Raw genomic sequence first — 15,780 nt, forward strand, 5'->3', positions numbered from 1 at the left:
TTGGGGTTCCGGAATCTTGCTATTCTTTAGGATTCTGAATGGAATGTTGCTACTCTTTGGGGTTCCGGAATCTTGCTATTCTTTAGGATTCTGAATGGAATGTTGCTACTCTTTGGGATTCCAGAATCTTGCTATTCTTTAGGATTCTGAATGGAATGTTGCTATTCTTTGGGGTTCCGGAATCCTGCTATTCTGTAGGATTCTGAATTGAATGTTGCTACTCTTTGGGGTTCCGGAATCTTGCTATTCTTTAGGATTCTGAATGGAATGTTGCTACTCTTTGGGGTTCCGGAATCTTGCTATTCTTTAGGATTCTGAATGGAATGTTGCTACTCTTTGGGGTTCCGGAATCTTGCTATTCTGTAGGATTCTGAATGGAATGTTGCTACTCTGGGGATTCCATATGGAATGTTGCTACTTCTTGGGTTTTGGTCAGGTACTAGGGACCTAGATTGGCCACCGTGAGAACAGGCTACTGGGCTTGATGGACCATTGGTCTGACTCAGTAAGGCTATTCTTCTGTTCCTTTTTTGCTTTGGTAGTTGACTTAGTTTTCTATCTCTACCTTTTTCCATTTATTTTGGGGAATACCCAAAATAAAGGTATTTTTATACAAAATATTTCCTTCTATGGAAGCTTTTTTGTTGATTGCTTTTCCTTCCTGAAGACATTGACTGTTTGCCTCTCGTACCCACCAGAACCCTTTTACTTTGTTCCTTCTACAGAATTGATCTTGCATAAACCCCCTCTAGAGCTTCTCTCACCTACCTAGTGTGTGAAAAATCAGTAGACATATTGTACTTTATCTCATCAGTAGTTCTTTTCAAGAATTATTCCAGCCTGTACACTTTCCTTTAACTTCGACTTTGATCCTCGTCAGTGTAAATATTAACCATGAAGTGACATTTTCCAGTTATGTAATGATATGGAAGAAGTGGCACTCCCACCACTCATTCCCTCACTGGTACCATCTCCCTCACACACCAGTGGCCTCTTTACTCCCTGCCTGCCTTAAGTTCTCTCCACCTTCAAGGTGATCACTGACTTTCTTAGATAATAGCACCTGAGCTAATCATTATAAAGATAAGAAATACAAAAGAATGCCATCGAGCTTGCTCCCTTTTCTCAACATTAATATACAAGATGTGGCTTGCTCCATTTATACACAAAACTCAGTCCAGATGTTAGGTTTGTGGTTCCCAAACCCTCTCCCCCAATTGTGTTTTTTTTCAGTTCTTTAATCAAACAACATGCTCCTTTCAAGTGAGTTTCCAGTCATTTGAAATATTTAGGGGTAAAGATATCACGAGATCTAGATTTGTTATTTCATTTTTATTGTATTCCACTGCTCGAGAAAATCCAAGAGAATTTCCAGGATTGGAATCTCAGCTCCTTTTCATGACTGAGCAGAATAGCTATAATCAAAATGAATTTCTTACCAAGACACTCCATGCCCTACTGATTGCTATTTAAACAAATGGCAGTTCATGCTTCTTCATTTTAGTTAACTAATAGAGGGAAAAATCCAGGTTAGTTAAAGGAGTACTGATTCACAAAAAACTGGGGGTCCTGAGTATCTCAGATCTTAAGAGCTATTACATCATAGAAACCTGATAGCAGATAAAGGCCAAATGGCCCATCAATTCAGATTTAAAAAAATGAATTTACAAAATCAAGAAAACAAAACTTCCCCCCAAAACGCAAAAACAAAACCCAAACGGCAACAAAAAGAGAAAAAAAAATCACTTAGCAGAAACACTCCATCCAGCCAATGTGATTCCTCTTCTGTCTTAGGCTCCACCCCCCATCGAACCGCATGATGGCGTCTTTCTCACACCAAGCCAAGCCTCTCATCAATGTTCCAATATCGTTCTCCTTCCACTTCACAGCCTATGAAATTTGCAGCAACAAATGCACCAGCTACTTTTAGGAGACCTCCCTCCTCCAAGCCAGACTGGAGGTGGAACTTCTCTACAACGTCCCTATAGGTCTCCCTCAGCTTCTCCAAGTCTGCTACTCTAGCCTCAAAGGAACGGACTTGTTCTCTGAGAGCCAGGAGCTCTTTGCAATGAGTACACACACATAATTTCTCACCAACTGGGAGATAACCATACATGTGACACTCAGTGCAAAAGACTGGATAGCTCCCCTCTTGCTGCTGGACTACTGTCTGCATCTTATTATTGAGCTGCTTAATGCAATCCTATTAAGATTCTGAGTATGTTGGACTGGTATGGAGATCCTCAAAATAATTTGTACGCTTTATTTAGTGTTTGAGTCTTAGCAAGTAATGAAATGTAATAGGAATATGTAATAACTTGTTCACCTGTTGTCCTAAGTAGGATAATTGACTCCCTTTAAGAGCAGCAAGACATCACATAGGCTGGCCTATTCCTTTCTCGTCTGTCCTCCAAGAGGAAAAAATAAAATAAAAGTCCCTCTTTAATTCAAAAGCAGCCCTTTTTTCTATTAAGAATTCTTTTAGTTTTGCCATCTATTAATACCTTTTACTTTAAATCTTTTATTCCATCTAATAACAATGTACTTATCACTTCGGAGATTCATATAGGAGTTTATAATCTAAAGACACTATTCCTACAGTTTCTGTTGTAGCATCTACCACCACTTAGATTTTTCTTTAAGCTTAAAAAAGCATCCCCTATACAGGGACACATACTTAGTTACATATTATTCATCTCATTACTGGGACAGGATTGAAACATTGGTAAATTAGGCATGTGTCTACACTCTAAATGTTTAGGATAGACCAGTGGTCTCAAACTCGCGGCCTGGGGGCCACATGCGGCCCGCCAGGTACTATTTTGAGGCCCTCGGTATATTTATCATAATCACTAAAGTAAAATAAAAGTTTCTTGATCACATGTCTCTTTAGCTATAAATGACAATATTATTATTAAGACTTGGCCAAAAGGAAAGATTTATAAACTATGAAGAGTTTTACCTCATGCAAAATTGTCATTTCTTTAATAAGACATTAACTATTTTTTTCTGCGGCCCTCCAAGTGCCTGCAAATCCAAAATGTGGCCCTGCAAAGGGTTGAAGTTTGAGACCACTGGGATAGACCATTTTGAGATGTTCTAATTCAGGGATGCCCACACTTTTTGGGCTTGCGAGCTACTTTTAAAATGACCAAGTCAAAATGATCTACCAACAATAAAATTTTTTAAAAAACCACAAAGCACACTGTACACAGAGAAAAATGTTAATTATCATTTATATTCCGGGGGTTTTTCAAAGAGGTCAAGGGAGATGACTCTATGCACTGTCACTTCAGTAACAACCATACAAAAATAGACAAATATATCCCCTCCCTTTTTACTAAACCACGATAGCGTTTTTTTGCACAGGGAGCTGCGCTGAATGCCCTGCGCTGCTCTCGATGCTCATAGGCTCCCTGCGCTAAAAACCGCTATTGCGGTTTAGTAAAAGGGGGCCATAGTGCAAAATATAGAGAGCAGATATAAATTCTCAAAACTGACACATTTTGATCACTAAGTTGAAAATAAAATCATTTTTCCTACCTTTTTGTCTGATGATTTCATGAGTCTCTGGTTGCACATTCTTCTTCTGACTGTGCATCTAATATTTCTTCCCTTCTTTCAGCCTGCTGTTTGCTTGCAGACCTCATTCCCTCAGCCAACTTTTTCTTCCTCTCCCCCTGCCCCCCCTCCCCTTTCTTTCTTTCTTTCTGTCTCCCTTCCCCCCTTTCTTTCTGTCTGTCTTTCTCTTTCCATGCCCCCTTTCTTTCTGTCTTCCTGGCCCCCCTTTCTTTTTCCCTTCTTTCTTTCTGTTTCCCTGCTCTCCCTTCTTTCAGTTTCCCTGCCTGCTCCCAAGCCACTATCGCCGCCATCGGGGAACAGGCCTCCAAACCACTGCCACCCCAAGCTCTCCCTGCTTCCCCACACAGAAGCATCGGGCCGACCAGATTTCCTCTACCCGATGTCATTTCTGAAGTCAGAGAGGAAGTTCCGGGCCAGCCAGGAAGCAATTGGTTGGCCTGGAACTTCCTCTCCGACGTCAGAATTGACGTCAGGTGGGAGAAGTTGGTCTGCTCGGCGCTTCTGAGTCGGGAAGCAAGTAGAACGCGTTCACAGGACAGTTTAACATTGACCCCACTAATCACCTTGAGGAACAGATTCCAGCTGTTACACGAAGAACCTGCCAATGAGGTACAGGAAGTTGTCCACCAGACGATTCCAGTTCTGGAGACAACAGATCAGCTCCCCCCAAAGAAGCGCAGAGTGGTAGTCATTAGGGATTCCCCGCTGAGGGGCACCGAGGGACCTATTTGCAGACCAGATATGCAATCAGAGAGGTTTGCTGTCTGCCAGGAGCCAGGATCCGATATGTAACCGCCTGCCTAGCAGACATATCAAGCCACATGACCACTTCCCCATGCTTCTCATCCATGTTGGAACAAACGACACTGCCAGGAACACCACGGAGAACATATCTGTAGACTTTAGAGCCCTGGGTGAGAAGCTGAGGAGGATGGAAGTGCAGGTGGTCTTCTCCTCTATCCTCCCAGTGAGAGGCAAGGGGAGCCAGGGAGGATCGTATCCAGAGGACAAACGACTGGCTGCACGGATGGTGCAGGGAGATGAACTTAGGATTCCTGAACCATGGAGAGGTGCTGCAAGGAATACAGGGACCTGACGGACTTCACCTGACCAGAAGGGGAAAGAACGTCTTTGGACATCGACTAGCCCGCCTACTTCGTAGGGCTTTAAAGTAGGTAAGTTGGGGGAGGGTACCCATTCACGTGCTGGCGCAAGTAACCAACTTGGCAAGGTAAGTTGCCAATCCATTTCTGAGTCCGAGGTAAGTACACACTGCATTTCCGAGTCAGAGGTAAGTACACACATTGCAAACAGTATTATAGGAGTCCAATTAGCTCAAGCAGGAATATCTACACAGGGACATAGCAAACATAAGGTATGGAGGGCTATGTACGTTAATGCTTACAGTTTGGGCAATAAGATTCTGGAATTAGAGACGGAAATGAGGAATGCCGACCTAGATGTGGTGGCGATATCCGAGATTTGGTTCACGGACTCCGAATTATTCAAAATTCGGCAGTATGCCCTTATTTTCAGTTTAAAAAAATGGGAACACATAAGTCCCTATTCTCAAAAACTCCATTGGCTGCCCCTCGAAGCAAAAATTTTGTTTAAATTTTGTTTCAAATCAATCTTTGGTTTGGCCCCTATGTACCTGGTTTCCCACTTTAATCTGGGTTATACTACCAGGCCCACACGCAGAATCCACATATTTACTCACCCAACAATAAAGTCCTGCCGTTACGAAAGATTTCTGGACAGAACTCTAGCTTTCCAGGCAGGCAAACTGAACGATTGGCTGGGAAACATTATCACCCACTCCGCATCCTATTTTAGTTTTAGACAATTAGTAAAAACGAAACTGTTCAACCGATTTGTTACCTAAGAATTTGTCCGTTCATGACCCCTCTCCTTTTCCGTTCATCACCTCTCCTACTTTCTTCTACATTGTAACATTGCTGCCGATTGTCCAGCTTTCTTATTGCATTTGCATTCTTTGTACTTGTATTCGTTGATTCTACATTGTAACTATATCGCTGATTGTCCAGCTCTTCTTACTGTAAACCGCCTAGAACTACCAAGGCGATATATAAGAAATAAAATTATTATTAAAAAAAATCATTATTATTATGGCAAATAGTCTGCTTTTATATCCATTCAATGGAGGTTTAGGTGACAACAATGTACCACAGATAACCACCTCATAAGACAATGGGATTGAAGACTCCTCTTTTGCTGGGTTTCTTCAGCAGTTAGAACCAAGGGGGGAGGGAAAGAATTTTGGGGAGTTTTAAAATATATTTATACTTCAAAGGGGGGCCCAACATGCTTGTCTGTCTAGGGTCCACCAGCAGGTTAATCCTGCCCTGCTCATTATTCTCCCCTCCCCAAATATTTTTATAAAGTGAGTTTTAAAACAGAACTAAAGCGATCATATGTGATTTTCCATTATTTTTTTTTCACGTTAAGATTGGTTTCCACTTGCTATGTTTTTCTCAATCAGCATGTTTCATAAAACATCACCTGACTAGTCATACCACATCTGTGTCATGTGAAAATGAAGGAATGAGGAAGAACAAAAACAGCGTATTATATAAATCTGTCCTTCATGAACTAAGCCAATAGTATAAGCTAGCTCAGTGTATCATCTTTTAGTTGAGGTTTATGTATACTTGGTAGTCAATCTTTATAGGAGCCTTAATAGTCACCACACAGAAACATGGCAAGATTTGAACTTATCTGTTAATTTCCTTTTTTTTTCATTGAGAGGTTTTTTTTTTTTCCAGACCAGTTCAGATAAGTGGGTTATGTCAACAGCAGATGGAACCAGAGAAAAAAGCTCAGAACTAACCCTGCCCTTATAGAGGGCTGGTGCTGCCTTCATCTTCTTGGTATCTTATGTCAAAGCTAAAACAACCAAAGGCGATTTATATTTTGGGTTTCCAGTTCAACACAATAGCTAAACCTTATCGCTGGAATAATCTTCCACAACAGGTAATTGAGGCCAGCAGCGTGCCAGATTTTAAGAAAAGATGGGATTGGCATGTGGGATCTCTTCATGGAGGTAGTTAGTGGGTGGGCCATTAGTGTGGGCAGACTAGATGGGCCGTGGCCCTTTTCCGACGTCATGTTCTATGTTTCTATTTGGCATGTGGGATCTCTTCAGGGAGGTAGTTAGGGGATGGGCCATTAGTGTGGGCAGACTAGATAGGCCATGGCCCTTTTCTGCCGTCATGTTCTATGTTTCTATGTTTAAGCCAGAAGTACTGTTTTCAGGATTACCAACCCGGGAACAAGAATTCCACAAACCAAGGGTATAACTACAATATACTACTTAATGTTTAGCTTTCTGATTTGCCAGATTGAGAGCCCTTAATTCCTTGGATGGGTTTTGGCCTTGTCTGGCAGGACTCAAGGCAAGGAAATTAATAGGTAAGTTGAAATTTCCCTTTTTCTACCTTCCTTGCATGGAATGGATCTACCTTCCTGATGAGTGGAATGGACCTAATCTCTAACCAGACCAGGTAGGAGGAAACCATGATAGCTCTTGAGACTCCTATACCATCTAGACCTGCATATCCATGCTGAAGCACTTAGAAAAGGGGTATGGTGGAGGAATGGGTATTGTTGTGCTGTTGTCCTTTGGAAACACATATTCAAGTTTTGCTATGAGGAATCTTGAGCTCTAATTGTTGCTTCCTTAGGTTGACGACTTGGTATATAAAGTTAAGCTTTAGTTTAGTTTAATTGAGTGGACTTGCCATAGCCCTTCCCTAAGCATATTATTACAGAGGCGAGATTCAGATGCACTGTTTAGATGGGATATTCAAGCAGATTTTTAGGACTTTCTTTTGTCTTCTGGTCTTTCGTTTTCTTATTTTAGTCCTTTGATTCACGCGGTTTTATACTGATAGATGGTTTTGTTGCTTATTTGATTCTTTCAATATAGCTCTTCTATAGAATAATCAGGATGGTTTACTGTCCACAGCAGTGGTTCTTAAACCTGTCTTGGGGGACCCCCAGTCAGTTGGGTTTTGAAGATATCCTTAATGAATATGAGTAAGATTTGCCTATAAAGTAGGTAGTAGGCATGCAAATTTCTCTCATGCATATTCATTAGGGATATCTTGAAAACCCGACTGGCTGAGGATCCCCCCAGGACAGGTTTAAGAACCACTGGTCTAAAAAGGAAATACAATTTTTTTATTGGGGAGAAGAAAATAGACATGAAGTCAAAAAAGAAGAGAAAAATATAATAAGGGGTCCTTTAATGGTTTTTCTTTATTCTTATATATTTACATCTCTGAAGGGGGCATTTACTATCAGAAACATAGAAACATGATGGCAGATAAAGGCCAAATGGCCCATCCAGTCTGCCCATCCGCAGTAACCATTATTTCTTCCTCTCTCTAAGATCCCACGTGCCTATCCCAGGCTTTCTTGAATTCAGACACAGTCTCTGTCTCCACCACCTCATCTGGGAGTCTGTTTCACGCATCTGCCACCCTTTCTGTAAAAAATGCATTTCCTTAGATTACTCCTGAGCCTATCCCTTCATTGCTTCATCCTATGCCCTGTCATTCCAGACCTCTTAGTAAATGACCCCATTAGTGTTTTAGGTTTACTTAATCCAGGAACAGATGCTATCGGAGTAGTGCGGCTGAATCTTTCCTGGTTTACTTTACATTATTTTGTACTGTATGCCATTTTTATGCTATTTTTGAATATTGGAATGTTTTATGATGATGTAGACTTATAATGGTGTTGTATGATTGTATTGTGTTCATATTATTGAAATATTACTTTAACTCTGTTTTAATGATGAGGTATGTTGCATGAAAAAGGTGATTTATATATTAATTACTAAATAAGTGATGCAGCTTTCAAAAACGCTGTAGAGAGTGACCATTAATTTACATGTACAGGAGCAACTGATCAAGAATTATAAATCCAATTGGAAAGCATTCCTTAACAAAGAATAAAAAAATTGTACAGCACGGTTCTGAGGACCTACCTCCGATGTGTCACCACGAGGGGAAAGAAACAGGATTCGTGCTCTTATCTATTTATCATAGTAGCATAGTAGATGACGGCAGATAAAGACCTGAATGGTCCATCCAGACTGCCCAACTTGATTCAATTTAATTTTTTTTTTCCTTCTTCTTAGCTATTTCTGGGCAAGAATCCAAAGCTCTGCCCGGTACTGTTCTTAGGTTGCAACTACTGAAGTCTCCGTCAAAGTTCACTCCAGCCCATCAACACCCTCCCAGCCATTGAAGCCCTCCCCAGTCCATCCTCCACAAAACGGCCATATACAGACACAGACTGTGAAAGTCTGCCCAGTACTGGCCTTACTTCTTCAATGTTTACTATTATTTTCTGATTCTAGATCGTTTGTGTTCATCCCACACTTTTTTGAACTCCGTCATTGTTTTCCTCTCCACCACCTCTCTCGGGAGCGCATTCCAGGCATCCACCACCCTCTCCGTAAATAAGAATTTCCTTACATTGCTCTTGAGTCTCCCACTCCTCAGCCTCAAATTATGCCCTCTGGTTTTACCATTTTCCTTTCTCTTGAAAAGATTTTGTTCTACATTAACACCTTTCAAGTACTTAAACGTCTGAATCATATCTCCCCTGTCCCTCCTTTCCTCTAGGGCAGGGCTGCCCAAGTCCAGTCCTCGAGATCTACTGGCAGGCCAGGTTTCACTGCCTTCTTGGTATGCAAATCTCTCTCATGCATGTTCATTGTGGATATCCTGAAAACCTGGCCTGCCAGTAGATCTCGAGGACCGGACTTGGGGGCAGCCCTGCTCTAGGGTATACATATTCAGGGCTTCCAGTCTCTCCTCATACGTCTTTTGGTGCAAACCTCCTATCATTTTCGTCGCCCTCCTTTTGACCACTTCAAGTCTTCTTATGTCCTTTGCCAGATACGGTCTCCAAAACTGAACACAATACTCCAAGTGGGGCCTCACCAACGACCTGTACAAGGGCATCAACATGTTCTTTCTTCTACTGGTTACGCCTCTCTTTAAAAATCTCAGCATCCTTCTGGCAGCAGCCACTGCCTTGTCACACTGTTTTTTTGCCTTTAGATCTTCGGACACTATCACCCCAAGGTCTCTCTCCCTGCCTGTGCATATCAGCTTCTCACCTCCCAGCATATACGATTCCTTCTGATTATTAATCCCCAAATGCATTACTCTGCATTTCTTTGCATTGAATTTTAGTTGCCAGATATTAGACCATTCCTCTAACTTTTGCAGATCCTTTTTCATGTTTTCCACTCCCTCCACAGTGTCTACTCTGTTACAAATCTTGGTATCATTCACAAAAAGGCAAACCTTTCCTTCTATCCCTTCAGCAATGTCACTCACAAATATATTGAACAGGATCGGCCCCAGCACTGAACCCTGAGGGACTCCACTACTCACCTTTCCTTCCTCTGAGCAACTTCCATTAACCACCACCCTCCGTCAACCAGTTTCTAATCCATTTCTCCACTTTGGGTCCTAACTTCAGCCCTTCAAGTTTGTTCAAGAGCCTCTTATGAGGAACCGTATCAAAGGCTTTGCTGAAATCCAAGCAAATTACATCTAGCATATGTCCTCGATCCAACTCTCTGGTCACCCAATCAAAAAATTCAATCAGGTTCGTTTGACAAGATTTACCTTTAGTAAAGCCATGTTGCCTCGGATCCTGTAACCCATTAGATTCAAGGAAGTACACTATCCTTTCTTTCAGCAACACTTCCAACAACCGAAGTGAGGCTTACTGGCCTGTAGTTTCCCACTTCATCTCTGTGACCAAATCCGCTCTCCTCCAATCTCCAGGAACTACTCCTGTCTCCAGAGATTTGTTGAACAAGTCTTTAATAGGACCCACCAGAACCTCTCTGAGCTCGCTCAGTATCCTGGGATGCATCCCATCCGGTCCCATCGCTTTGTCCACTTTCAGTTTTTCAAGTTGCTCATAAATACTTTCCTACTCCATTTTCTTGCGTAACTGTAGCTTTTGCTAGAAACTGGTTGAGCCGGATCTTCTGTCTCTTACATGGTTAATGTAATGTATAGTGCTATAGAAATGATAAGTAGTAGTAAGACATGTAATTAATCAAATGGAGTTGCTGAAATGCTGGAAGCTCCAGGATGCAAAACGGTTTATGATGGGGGAGTGACCACAAAGAAGAAAAAGCTGAGTGGAAACTGCATGGACCATGGGAATCTAGCTCAGAGTAAGATTTAATAAGATCATGGGAAACATCACCTTAAATGCAACATTCTGAGAGCACAGGTAATGTGTTTTGGACCCTGGGAGGAAGGCTGACAACAGGTGCTCTTGTCTTACACTACCTCAGTTCGCAGAAGCATGAAATTCTTCATCCAGCTTCTTACAACGCAAGTGAAAATTGTTATCAAGTAGAGTCATTTTCTTAAGTTTGTGAAGGCTCCAAATGAGAGAATCCTTTTCAGTAGTAGCTCTAGGTACACTAGGTATTTCCTTATCCCCAGAGGGCTTACAAGCTAAGTTTGTACCTGAGCTAATGGAGGGTTACATGACTTTTTCAAGATGACGAGGAGCAGCAACAGAATCTGGACCAGGATTCCCCAGTTGTCAGCCCAGTGCTCTAACCACTAGGCTACTCCTTGACGCCAGTGGGCCAGGTTCGAGCCAGAAGAGAACCGGTAAAACAGATTCTGACAAAGTTCTTGACAAAGACTGTTAACAGCACGCCTTAAGCCAAGCCTTCCCGTTTCAGTTAACACTAACCCCACATCCTTGACTGAAGAGACCTGATGATTGTCATGCCAAGGCAGTATTAGATTTCTCAGGATAATGCAGCTTGTTGGTTTGTTTGGCTAATCCTTCTAAACCTGCAATAATCGCTGAGAGAGGGCCTGCTTTTTCTTCCTACATGAATACTATTGTTGCAAATGCACTTTTTGAGAAGTTTGTAAAATAGATCTTTACATATTATGCAATACCTAAGTGTATATTTCTGAACATTCAATAGCATTACTTAGCAGCAGGAATATTATGGGCATCAAGAGATTACCACTCGGTGAATGTGGCGAAACCTAGCCCAACTGACAATCTGTTTTCAAACTGATTAATTTATTATAGGTTTTGCTTGATGTATCTATCTTTAGCCAAAACCTAAAATGTTTTTCAAAATATTATTAATAATAATTCATAACACAAATGAAATTTCAACACATTCAGTACAAATTTAACATAAAACCAAGTACTATAATTCACTCAGCAGTTTTTTACTCCCTGCTTTTTCTAGGGAATCAAGCATCTGAGTAAGGATTCTCAAAACAAAAAGGTGCTCGCTAAATAGGCCCCCAGCTGATTTAGCATGCCCATATTTTAGCAGTGGATTATCAAAATGGCTTAGGGAGATCTTTTCTGAGTTTTCTTGCAGTCTCCGATACTGCCATGCAAATTTAGTACAACCAGGTCATTAATATTGAAATAATCACTCCAAGCGATTCTCTATAATTGCCAAGTGATTCTCTAACCTGGTTGTGCCACATTTGCATACAAAATTTACCAACAGGTCTGAGCTTTCGTTGCCTTACTATCTGATCAGTGCCCGAGTGCTGATTGGCTCAGACGATGACAGGAAAGTAAGGTTTGACAGCTCAGACACCCCACCCCCAACCCCCGCAAATTAAAATCATAATAATAAAAAGAACCCCAAATTGAAGTTTTGGCGGGAGAGTTGCCTACTCTCTCCTGCCACATCACCGACACTAACCCCATACAACCCCTGGCAGCAGGAGAGATGCCCAATCTAACCCGCCTATGACGACCCACAGTCTCTCCTCCTTACCTTGGTTAGATGGCTGGCCGGAGGGATGCCTAGTCTCTCTGGCCAGCTAACTTGCCTCTTCAAAATGGTGGGCCTTCCCCTCCCCGGTGCATCCTGGGAGATACTGGGGAGGAGGCCTGAGACTTTGATTGGCCCAGGTTGTTAAGGGCCCTCCTGTGGGTGGGACCTTATGTGTCTGGGCCAATAAGAGTCTTAGGCTCCTTCCCGGTGCATTTTGAGATGACTGTTGCCCCAATCACGCTACCTCTTCAACATTTCTGGCTGGCATGGGGAGCAGATGACCTGAACAGGAATAGTGATCAGCAGGATGAGCCAGCACAGAGTCCAGGTGAATAACCAATGATGGAAGGGCACGTTGTGATGCCAGTATGACGCATGGGTAGACTGAGGTGTTTATTTATCTACATTGGTTAGTTCAGTGCTGTAAAAAGTGGAAATTGCATGCTTGATGCAGGCAATTGCCCAAACATGGCGGTGTTGGGTGTCACATTTTGCTCTTTCCATCATTGGTTATTCACCTTGGACTTTCCATTTGTGTTGGATCATCCTGTTGATCACGGTTTCCGATTTGTGTCTCTGTTGCATTGCATACTGAGCCAGGAATAAGCCCTATGGCACTCTAAATAATTTATGTAAATTAAGAACATAAGAACATAAGAATTTGCCTCCGCCGGGTCAGACCAGAGGTCCATCCTGCCCAGCGGTCCGCTCCCGCGACAGCCCTTCAGGTCTATCACCTGTGCTGTGGTCCCTGACTATTCCTATAACCTGCCTCAACTCCTATCTGTACCCCTCAATCCCCTTATCGTCTAGGAACCTGGTTTATTTTATCTTTTTATTCTTTAAACCTTGCATCGTTGCAGATCAAGAACCAAAGTACATAGCCAGACATTACTCCTTGAAAGTGTGACCTGTTTCTGAAATGTTTCAGTTGGGATATTGTTTGATGAAGCCATTCAAACATGAAGTATTATTGTTATTAAATTGCACAGGAATGTGAAGATTGGGGCAAGGTGAACATGGCTAGCAGGATAAGCTCTATAATTATCTCTGTGGAGGGGATGACATGTACCTCCTGTACTGAGACCATAGAGCAGAAGATTGGGAAACTGAATGGTGTGTACCATATTAAGGTAAGTGATCCTCTAAAGATGTGCTTTGAAATAAATTGTAAAATAGTTCAAGTTCAAGTTTATTTTTATTTGATTAATCGCTTAATTAAAATTTTCTAAGCGAGTTACAATATATAAGAGTAACACATATAATTTAACATGGTATTAAAAAAAAAAAAAGAAGGAACAGAAAACAAAAAAGCAGAAATAGTTTAAACAATAGATATGATTTAAAAAAATGTTTAAACAATGAATACAACTAGCAGACTTACGGACTGATACACTGGGTAAATGAAAGACAAACATTTAAGGGGGTGAAGGTTAAAGAAAAATGCAGAGGAAGCAAGATTAGCAAATTATTAACTGAATATTGATGGGTAAGAAAGTGTTAAAGTGGCCTCCTTGGTTGCAATATAATAGGTTCATAATGAATCTGATAACCAGGGAACAATTAAATATGTGACAAATTCTTGTTAATATAAAAGTGAAGAATATGAAAATTCATGCATTTCGTAGCTCCATTATTGTCCTGTCATTCAGTTTTCAGTGGCAAATAGCCTTGGTTATCCTAGGACAAGCAGGCAGCATATTCTTACATGTGGGTGACTGCCCGGTACGGACAATTTAAAAAGTGTACTGTCACTTTAAATCTTTTGAAAGTCTCAACTACCCGTACTGTAAAAGCACCAGTGCCTTCCCGTCTGATGTTGGTGTGCGAGACCATCAGTTCTCAGTTTTTCACAGAGCTGAGAAGCTGTGTTCTTTGGAGTCAGTCCAAAGGCATCAATCTCGAGGTTTTTTTGGTGCCTTCCCATGTTTATTTTCCTCAGTATTTTTCATTAAATTTTAATTTCCTTCTTCCCTTTAAAAAAAAATTGTTTAAATTTTCATTTTTGGGCCTTCAGTCCCTAACAAGCTGGTTTTCAGGCAGTAACAGCTCCAATACTCATAGGAAATCAGAGCTGTTACTGCCGTGACTGGCGCTAAAAACCGTGCTACCATTTTGTAAAAGCCACGTTAATATAGATGCACTAATTGCTTAGCGCAGGAATGCCTACTCTACCTCCTGACACACCCCTCCAAGAAAAAAATACATATATTTTTTAGTGCGTGATTTTTTTTTTTCAAAATTCTTTATTCCTTTTTAAAACATATACAATAAGTGAAATACAGAGTAAAGATTTGCTTGATGAGAGAGATTTGCATGTAATGGAAGTGACATGCATGCAAATCTGCTTCATGCATATTCATTAGGGCTATCCTGAAAACCCGATTGGCCTGGTGGTCCTCCAGGACAGGGTTGGGAACCACTGCTCTAGAACACTGTATCACAAACTGTGTGCTCTGGCAAATTCCAGGTATTCCGCGAGATGCTGGCAAGGCAGAGAGGCATCGACTGACTGCTTATATGATGTGCCTCATGGTGCCAGCTTACTGACTACACGTCGTGTAGTCAGTAAGCTGGCACCTGTGCCTTTCTTCGTCGCTGGCACCTTTTCTCCTTCTCCTCACCTCTCCTTCTGCAGCACCCCCACCCCCCCCCCCCCACCAGCGATAATAGGAGACTCAGTGCTGTGGCTGGAGGGCAGGCGCAGATGTCAGTGTGATGATGACATGCATGTGCGTGACATCATCCTGTTGACGTCCGCACATATCTAGGTGCCTTCCAGCTGTGGCTGCAAGATTAGTGCTCTAGAACTGCTCTAGAACCTTTCCATATGTGGCTTTACTACTGATTAGGAAAATAATATTACGTAATTGGGCCACACAAGATGCTGTTCTGGGTCATCCCTGATATTCCAAGATGCAAGATTCATACTTACTACAATAAGAGTAAGATGGGGTGGCAACAGTATGTCGCCTTGTGGAGATATGTCTCTACTATACCACTCGAGATTTCTAAGCAACACCATGTTAAGCTGTGTAAAGCATATGGTAGTGCTTAATGCAGCTCAGTACTCTAGCTTTGTAAATCAAACACTTGTTTGAAAATGTTATGAAATTATCCTATTGGGTGACTGTAGGTCCAACAGAAATGCTAGTTAAATTGTTTCTCCTTTTCTGCTTTATAATAATAATAATAATTTTATTCTTCTATACCGCCATACCGAAAAAGTTCTAGGCGGTTCACAACAAGGGGAGCTAATACATGGGATTCAGATAAAATACAAATTAGAATAATGGACTTAAAAATAGATAAAGACAGAAAGCATTTACAATATAATGCAGAAAATACTGGCATGG

At 41.5% G+C, this 15,780-nt stretch overlaps 1 protein-coding gene across 3 annotated transcripts in view; it reads left to right on the forward strand.

Annotated features, from left to right (window-relative positions):
• The window catches only part of ATP7A (ATPase copper transporting alpha), a 172,861-nt gene that overhangs the window by 39,697 nt on the left and 117,384 nt on the right, over positions 1–15,780 (forward strand). For all 3 annotated transcript variants that reach the window (XM_033945019.1, XM_033945021.1, XM_033945020.1), the window contains one exon: positions 13,417–13,557. In XM_033945019.1, the coding sequence (XP_033800910.1) occupies positions 13,417–13,557 (141 nt within the window). The remainder of the gene's footprint in view (positions 1–13,416; positions 13,558–15,780) is intronic.

Source organism: Geotrypetes seraphini, chromosome 5 (assembly GCF_902459505.1).
Source record: "Geotrypetes seraphini chromosome 5, aGeoSer1.1, whole genome shotgun sequence".
Taxonomy (NCBI): Eukaryota; Metazoa; Chordata; class Amphibia; order Gymnophiona; family Dermophiidae; genus Geotrypetes; species Geotrypetes seraphini.